The sequence below is a fragment of the Lolium rigidum genome, chromosome 5 (assembly GCF_022539505.1).
Source record: "Lolium rigidum isolate FL_2022 chromosome 5, APGP_CSIRO_Lrig_0.1, whole genome shotgun sequence".
NCBI classification, from domain to species: Eukaryota; Viridiplantae; Streptophyta; class Magnoliopsida; order Poales; family Poaceae; genus Lolium; species Lolium rigidum.
In genome coordinates this window covers 164864781-164873733 of record NC_061512.1, presented here as the reverse complement: position 1 = coordinate 164873733, position 8953 = coordinate 164864781, and the positions used below count along the sequence as shown (strand labels likewise).

The 8953-nt window shown below is 48.5% G+C and overlaps 2 protein-coding genes across 2 annotated transcripts; both read left to right on the top strand.

Annotated features, from left to right (window-relative positions):
- Positions 1-1229: 1229 nt before the first annotated feature.
- On the top strand, positions 1230-1910 carry LOC124656653 (cleavage stimulating factor 64-like). Its single transcript, XM_047195361.1, has one exon. The coding sequence runs from the start codon at positions 1230-1232 to the stop codon at positions 1908-1910; it is 681 nt and encodes a 226-aa protein (XP_047051317.1).
- Positions 1911-4240: 2330 nt separating this feature from the next.
- Positions 4241-4924, top strand: LOC124656652 (cleavage stimulating factor 64-like). The gene has a single exon (XM_047195360.1). The coding sequence runs from the start codon at positions 4241-4243 to the stop codon at positions 4922-4924; it is 684 nt and encodes a 227-aa protein (XP_047051316.1).
- Positions 4925-8953: the final 4029 nt, after the last annotated feature.

The following is an 8953-nucleotide window of genomic DNA, read 5'->3' as shown; positions in this document are numbered from 1 at the left end:
CTCATGAACGCAACTCAAAGCTAAAGCCCGAGGAGATGAACCTTTCAAAGTCCTCAAACGCATCAACAACAACGCCTACGTCATCGACATACCAACCTCCAAGTACTTGGTGAGCAACACGTTCAACATCTCGGATCTATCACCCTATCATGGAGATGAGGAGGAACAAGAGTCGAGGACGACTCTCGAACTCGCTCCTCTCCACACTTACCTTGAACTCTTCATTGGATGGAACTCTCTCTCCCTCACCGGTCTCCGTCTCCAACCCCGATCTCTCATCCGGAATTCTACCTCGCGTCTCTTCCGGTTGATTCTATTGGCGTGGTCCATCGAGCCACGAGGGTAAGATTCGATTGTATCGGGTTGGTGTGTGTGTGTTTGTTCTTCGTGTTCTTCGTGTTCTTCATCCTCTCCCTCTTTTCCCCTTTTGATTTCGGGTCAATCGCGAGATCGGGCCACAACCTAGGTCTTAGACCTCATCAGATTGGATGACGATACTTGGGACATCAGATTTCACTTTGATGGCATAGATAATTTGGAAAGGACATTAGGCAGATCAGACATCACATATATGATTATGTTATCATTAATCAAGTCAGTTCGATATGGGATTCAAGATAAGATGAAATATGTGAAGCAGAGGGAAGAGGAGTGCCTGGGATGTCAGTGATTCATTGGCACATGTCAAAGGTGACTGAAATGGTGCAACTATATGAGCACAAGCAGTGCATTTCAATCACTATGGTCAGAGCCAACTCACAGCTCGGTGCAAATATTAACAGGTCATCAACTGAAGCTCAAGTTCCAATTTGAGAGATAGGGGAGCCTGTAGTTTATTCTGTTGGCCATGGAGTGTAATTTAATAGTCAAGAAACTGAAATAAATTCAGACTATTTTCTTTTTCTTTTTCTGTACAATAAAGCAGATACAAAAAAGATTTTTGCTACAGTAAAAACATTTGTCGAATTGGGGGGCAGAATGGACACGTGTCGGAGGCGACGCCGAGAGCCCTTCCTAAACATGATCACGCGCAATTCGACTCCGACTCCGACTCCAATTCGTACGTACGTCGAGAGGGCTTCCCAAACATGATACGCGCAATTCGACTCCGTCTCCAGTTTGTACGCACACGGAGATGGCGTGCCGCTGGCTCTATATATTTGGAAGGAACCAGGAGCAGCAATGCATCCACCGGATCTCCCTCGCACTCACCTACGACGCACTCAACCATGGACGACGCCGCCGTCGCCGTGGCCTCCGCCAACTGCCGCTGCAGCCGCATGGTCTACGTCGGCAACATCGCCTTCAACGCCAGCGAGGAAGAGGCCCGCGACGCCTGCGAGCTCATCGGCCCCGTCCTCTCCATGCGCCTCGCCACCGACGCCGCCACCGGCAAGCGCAAGGGCTACGCCTTCGTTGAGTACGCCGACGACGCGACGGCGCAGAGCGCCTGCCGCAACCTGCAGGGCCACCTCCTCCGCGGCCGGCCGCTGCGGGTGGGTCTCGCCGACAGCGACCGGGCGCGTCGGCGCAAGGCAGAGCACGATCCGGTCGGGCTGGAGGACGCCATCCACGCCGCGTGCCTCGTCTCCGGGCGCCCGCCCGCCGCCTCCATCACGCGGCTGCTGGCGACCGCGAGCAGGCACCATCTGCGGGAGACGGTGTCGACGTTCGAGAGCATGGGCGCCGAGGCCTGCAAGGCTCTCAAGGAGCAGGTCCCCGGGCTGGCGGGGGCGATGGAGCAGGTGCAGCATCTGCTCGACATGGCGGCCGCGGATGACGCCGCCGAGGAGGCGAGGAGGAATAAGCGGGCGGCGAGCGCCGCCGAAGAGTCGGACCAGCACGCGAAGCTGAGGAAGGTGGAAGATGGCGGGAAGGCTGCGGCCCGCCCAATACTACCCTGCTTCTGACGATCCTGCGGAGGAACCAGCAAGTGCATGATCACCATCGATCTGTAGTTGCTACTACTTCGTGTTCTTTGTTGTTCTTTCCTTACTAGCTACTAGTTCTTAAACTTATAGATCAGGCGAAACAAGCCTGTTGTACTAATGTATATCTCGTATGAAAATGAAAATTCTTGATGTTCAAGCTTTCAGTTATTTCTATGTTAGATTCTTTTGTTACTGCCGTCAAATATCTTCACTTTTTTTAGATGTTCTATACAAACAATAATAGGTGTTAAGTTGTGGATTTTGATCTGGATATTTGCTGCACCTAGCAAATCTTGTTTGTGAGTGTTGAGTGCATGGCCACTTGGAATCTACAATGTTCTCTATCCTAGTTGGAAGTCCATTATGATTTTATTCAATGCATCAATTTAGAACCTAAGAGCTACTCGAGGAATTTGAGACCAAAAGTTCATGGATGATTCGTATCATTCTTAAGGATATATATGTCGATTTACCGTTCACTAGTAGAAACCCGTAACGGAAACAACTTAACATTGTGCCATAGGCATATGGATTGTCGGAAGAAGCTTGGTATCCTAGCTGTGACTGTTGTGGTGTAGCGGCAGGAAAAAGGGCCAATAGTAGGGATTTTGGAACTGCAATGCGAAGGTCGATTGAGCACGACTTGACAAAACGAGCTCTTGAGAGCATTATTAGAGTGAGTTCCTCCCTTGCAGCCCCCCCCCCCCCCCCATGTCGAGCTCCACCTCGGCCTCCTCCATGCAAAAGCCACTTGCATCGACCGTCACAGTCGATGCTCCCTCTTGTTCGGACGCCATGACGATGGTTGGCACCGATGCACCCTCATCCCCTCCCACTTCGAGCTTTTGCTAGAGTCGCTACCAAAGCACAACAACGATGCTACCCATGTTGCTCGGTGTACCGACATGAACCGGTGAGGCTACCGACCAGAGGGTTGACGATGCTGCAAGTGTTGTCTTGTTTTGCTACAGGCGATGGTCGGGGCTGCTACGAATGGTGCTCGACATTGCTACAAGCCGGGGGCGGCTATATTCTATCGGACTGGGACGTGGTTGGATATTTTGCTATGGCGAGCAAGATTTATCTATATACTCATATTTGTTTTGCTGCATTGGATTTCATTAAATGTTGCAATGTTTTTATATTTTTATCCCACCGTGGGAATAAATACTGCGATGATGCTACAAGGTCTCTGCCTGGTGTGGTCCGACTTTTTTTAGAATCAATACAACATTTTTTTAAAGTAGAAATAATACAATGTAGAGATACAAGTCTCTAGCGATTAGGAAATAAAGTCTAAAAAGCAAATATTCGAGGTATTTAAATGTTTTCTTCTTCCAAAATACAATCTTGTACTTTTCTCAAGGCAGTCGAATGCACATATCAAACTGCAAATCTATAAATAACAAAGAAGGTTCTTCCATAATTTTGACTTCAGCCGCAATGTCAAGGCTACATGCACGCTCGCATCCATTCAAATATTCAATCAACATCGGGAATAGTGCCAACATTAGAATGCCAGGGAAAAGTAACAGAATAACCTTATCGACGTCGCGGGGAGCCAAGTGTCCATTGTCAAGGACGTAGCAACCGTGGAAAATATTGGGAGGACAATCATCCTCGTGGCAACCATGAGAAAAGTTCCAAATCGATTTGGCGAAGCAGAATATGAATCTTGCCAACGCCACCATTGATGTCGGAAAGGATGTCTTGTCATTGAACGAGTAGCCGAAGATCGGTTATTATGGACGAACCATCTCCATTGAGGCAGATATACAAAAAAAAAAGATATTACCAAATTCCTAGAAAACACTACTTTATTTTTAAAAAGAACTCCACACATAGATCGGGTCCCCCCTCCCGCGATGCCGGTAAGGCCAGACGGAGGTGAGGGAACTGATGTCTGAGGTGGAGGGGGGCTCCCGCATGTTTATCTTTTTTTTGTTTTTACCGAACGTTGTTGTACCAATAAACCAAACGCTGGAGAAATGCGGGAGATTTTTTTTTCCCTCGGGACTATTAATTTTCTTGTGTAACCATCTTTTTCTGTACAATAAAGCAAATACGAAAAATAATTTTGCTACAGTAAAACAAATGTGGGATTGAGGGGCAGCATGACACGCGCGGAGCCGCGGAGGCGAGGCCGAGAGCGCTTCCAAAACATGATGAGGCGCAACTCCGACTCTAGTTCGTACACAAACGGAGATGGCGTGCCGCTGGCTACATATATTTGGAAGGAACCATGAGCAGCAATGCATCCACCGATCTCCCTCGCACTCACCTTCATACGCGTCTCGACGTACTCAACCATGGACGACGCCGCCGTGGCCGTGGCCTCCGCCAACTGCCGCTGCAGCCGCATGGTCTACGTCGGCAACATCGCCTTCAACGCCACAGAGGAGGAGGCCCGCGGCGCGTGCGAGCTGATCGGCCCCGTCCTCTCCATGCGCCTCGCCACCGACGCCGCCACCGGCAAGCGCAAGGGCTACGCCTTCGTGGAGTACGCCGACGACGCGACGGCGCAGAGCGCGTGCCGCAACCTGCAGGGCCACCTCCTCCGCGGCCGGCCCCTGCGGGTCGGCCTCGCCGACAGCGACAGGGCGCGCCGGCGCAAGGGCGAGCACGAGGCGGTGGGACTGGAGGACGCCATCCACGCCGCGTTTCTCGTCTCCGGGCACCCGCCCGCCGCCTCCATCACGCGGCTGCTGGCGACCGCGAGCAGGCACCATCTGCGGGAGACCATGGCGACGCTCGAGAGCATGGGTGCCGAAGCCTGCAAGGCTCTCAAGGAGCAAGTCCCTGGGCTGGCGGAGGCGATGGAGCAGGTGCAGCATCTGCTCGACATGGCGGCCGCGGATGACGCCGCCGAGGAGGCGAGGAGGAAGAAGCGGGCGGCGAGCGCCGCCGAAGAGTCCGATGATCAGCGCGCGAAGCTGAGGAAGGTGGAAGATGGCGGGAAGGCTGCGGCCCGCCCAATACTACCCTGCTTCTGACGATCCTGCGGAGGAACCAGAAAGTGCATGATCAGCATCGATCTGTAGTTGCCCTAGATCGTGTTCTTTGTTATTCTTTCCTTACTAGTTCTTGAACTGATAGATCAGGGGAAACAAAGCCTCTTGTACTACTGTATATCTCGTATGAAAATGAAAAATTCTTGATGTTTAAGCTTTCATTTTCAGTTATTTCTATGTTAGATTCTTTTGTTACTGCCGTCAAACAACACATATATCTATTTTATGCTTATTTCCATTTAGATGGTTATGTGTACAAAATTTTCACTGGCGGGTGCTTAAACTCCTGCTCCGAAAGACAGTCGCCCTACAACCTAACCTTGTTAGAAATGACTTCGAGTCACTGATGCGCCCGAAACCCGTCGGATGTAAGGCGCTCCGCTAACAGTACTTATTAGGCGCATATGAGAAATTTTGTGGTGTCTCTGGATCCTCTCCAGGTTATTATACTGACGGTTGGTTAATAAGCGTTTCTCAGACCGTTGTGATTTCCTAAAGAGTCTGTACGCTCTTCCGGTCCATGGTTGTGAGCTACAACCTGATGCTTGTTGAACCCAGACTGTTGAGGAAGCACATTCCAAAGAGAAATAGACTAATATAGCAAGGATAGATAACAAAATCTATGACAAGTTATACTTCATGATAAAAAAAACATCTCAAACTGCGGACGAAGCACATTGTAAAGATAAATATAATAATATAGCAAGGATAGATGACAAAATCTATGACAAGTTATACTTCATGATAAAAAACATATCTAAAACTGCCATGGAAACACGTTGCAAAGATAAATAGAATATCTAGCAATTAGATGACAAAATCTATGACAAGTTGTATTTCATGATAAAAAAATAGTTTATATGTTAACATATTGACAAAAACTATAAAATACAAAAACTATACTATGTCTTCCATCATTACTCTATCACCATAATGGTGATAAAGAGGACATGTATGACGACGACGCCGGAGGTAGGAACCACACTGAGATCGTACTCTATGTTGACGTGTCACCCTAATTCAATAGAGTTATGTCAAAAAAAAAACAGTTAAGAACAAATTGAGAAGAATATAGACTTGCTATGGTACATCTTCTAATTTTGCACACATAACCACGAGTATTCCTTGGTGGCGGTCCGAGATGATACAAACCTCTCTGTTGGGTTCAATAACCTTGGTCCTCAGTAGGTGCATGAACCACTTCCAATTATTGTTGAAAACGGCTAAAGACATTGGCTCCACCTAGAACGAAGTCGTGCTAGTGAGCTTGACTCCGCCTAAGATGGAGCCATGTTTCTGAGCTTGGCTCCGCCTGAGACGGTGATGTGCTTTTGAGTTTGGCTCCACCTGGAACGATGTCATGCTTATCAGCTTGGCTCCACTAGGGGTGGAATCGAGCCGAGCCGAGCCGGCTTGAGGCTCGACTCGTTGAGGCTCGAGGGATTTCGAGCCGAGCCAAGGCTTGGCTTGGTGCAAATAAAAGGGTGAAAAGAGGGCTCGAGGCTTGGCTCGGCCGGCTCGAGGCTCGGCTCGAACGGCTCACGAGCCAGTCACCAAAAATCCAAAATACCCCCCACCTTGATTTTCCCCTGCTCCCCACGCGATTTCTCTGCCCTCTCCTTCTCTCTCACGGTCGCATCGTCTCTGCTCGCGGCTAGGGTTGGAGAGCGACGCCGGCGCCGCCACCCTCGTCGGCCTCCACCACCAACGCCGGCCGCCGCCAATGGATCCCCTCCGCCTCTAGTCCTGACCGACCCCGTCTGCCTCCCCCTGACCTCGCCCTCGCCTAGGGCTAGGATTAGCTGTGGCGGTGGCTGGTGCCGCCCTTCAGCCGACGTAGCCAACCGCCCGCCATCCTTCCGCCCGCCGGCTCTCCTACCTCCTGTTGGCTCTCCGCCCGCCGGCAGCCGGCCCTCCACCAGCAGTCCACCAGACCACCACGGACATGGAGGCTTTTCTTCCGGTAATTTCTCACCCATCACTGATAGGACCTAATCACTGATCACTGTTATTTATTTTCTCTTTTACTTGCTTCTCATTAAGATTAATAGTTGTAGTAGCAATTGCTCCTATGAGTGAACTGTATGTTCGTGTAGTGTAGGATATTGTGCAACTGTAGCTTATAGTTTTAATTTGCTACAGGTTGTTGCTTATCCCCCAACGGAAATGCATTATGGAAGGGGGAGTGAAGGATCTCATGCACGTCCACCGCAGCCACATCTTCCATCGCAAGGAAGGAGGCGGGCATACAACAATGCAATGAATTCCAAGACATCGGGTCTACTTGGTATCTCTTCAACTAGACCAACATCGTCACAACCAGTAGTACCGAATGAGTCACCGCCGAGAACAACATCACCGGTGGTAATTTGCTTTCACCATTTAAAAAATGATGCAACACCATATCAAGGGGGTACCGGAGCCACTACACACCTCAAGAGACACTACACAAATTCGTGTGCAGATTACAAGGTCCTAATGGCAAAGGTGGCTTCTCAAACCCTTCTCAACTTTCAGCCATCTAATGCAAGTGATACCGGTATTCCAGTTCTGCAAACTTCTAGGGAATATAGCCAAGAGGAAGCTAAAAAGTTAATTGCTAAAATGGTGATATGTCATGATTATCCATTTAAGATGGTAGAGCACACATGGTTCAACATAGTGATGAAATATATGAATCCTCAGTATGAATTTATTGGTAGAAAAACCATTAGAAAGGAATGCTTAAAGGTGTTTGAAGCTGAAAGAGATAGCCTTATGAAGGTTCTTAAAGGTGTGGACAACATTGCTTTAACTATTGATTTGTGGACATCCAACCAAACACTTTCCTATATGTGTTTAGTTGCACACTTCATTGATAAAAACTGGAATATGCAATGTCGTGTGCTAAACTTTGTGGAGTTGGACCCTCCACATAGTGGGCATGTGATTTCTCAAGCTATCATTGATAAAAACTGGAATATGCAATGTCGTGTGCTAAATTTAGTTGTAGTGATATTTTGATGCATTTAGTTGCTGGTTAGTTTTCTACATAATCAAAACTGAGTTTGTATTGCTTCTTTTTGGTCTGTGTGTACTTGTTGCAATGTATTATACAACAACAAAGCTGAATCTAAATGTGGCGTAGATTTGACATGCGGTTTATGAACTGACAAGGGATGGCAATGCGGTCAAGAGAGAAGAAATGATGGAGGAGTGGTTCTTTTGTGCTTGAAATTCATGTTAAGACTTGCTTCTTTCATTGAGCTGCGACTCATGTTCTATTTGTTCTATTCGAAGTTGTTGAACTAAGTCTACGTGTTCGTGATGTATGCTACTGTATTGTACTAAGTAATCGCTATTTGTACTTTCTGAAACTTGTTACACTATGTTTGTGATGTATTCATGCTATATTGTTGTTTATACTTGTGAAATGGTACATTTTTAGCATAGATCATGGCGAATTTTTTAATTACATCAAGCCTTCGAGCCGGCTTGCAAGCTTCATCGAGCGGGCTTGTCGAGCCTCGAACCTTAATCCCAGGGTTTAGGCTTGGCTTGCCCACCTTTCGAGCCAAGTTGAGCCCGAGCCAAGCCTCATCGAGCCCAAGCCGAGCCTCGAGCCTCGAGCTTCAAGTCCACCCCTAGGCTCCACCTAAGACGGAGCTATGGTACTGAGCATGGCTCCGCGCAAAAGGTTATTTTGTAAAATCTTTTGGACCTCGCTTATTTTGTGAGATCTTTTCATATTTTGGTCAATTTTGTCCAAATCGACAAGAAATGCGGGAGATTTTCTAGATTTTTGCTACAGTAAACAATTTGTGGGATTGGGGGCAGAATGGACACGCGCCGGAGGCGAAGCCGAGAGCGCTTCCCAAAGATGATGACGCCCAATTCGACTCCGACTCCAGTTCGTACACACACGGAGATGGCGTGCCGCTGGCAATATATATTTGGAAGGAACCAGGAGCAGCAATGCATCCACCGATCTCCCTCGCACTGAACTTCATACACGTCTCGACGTACACAACC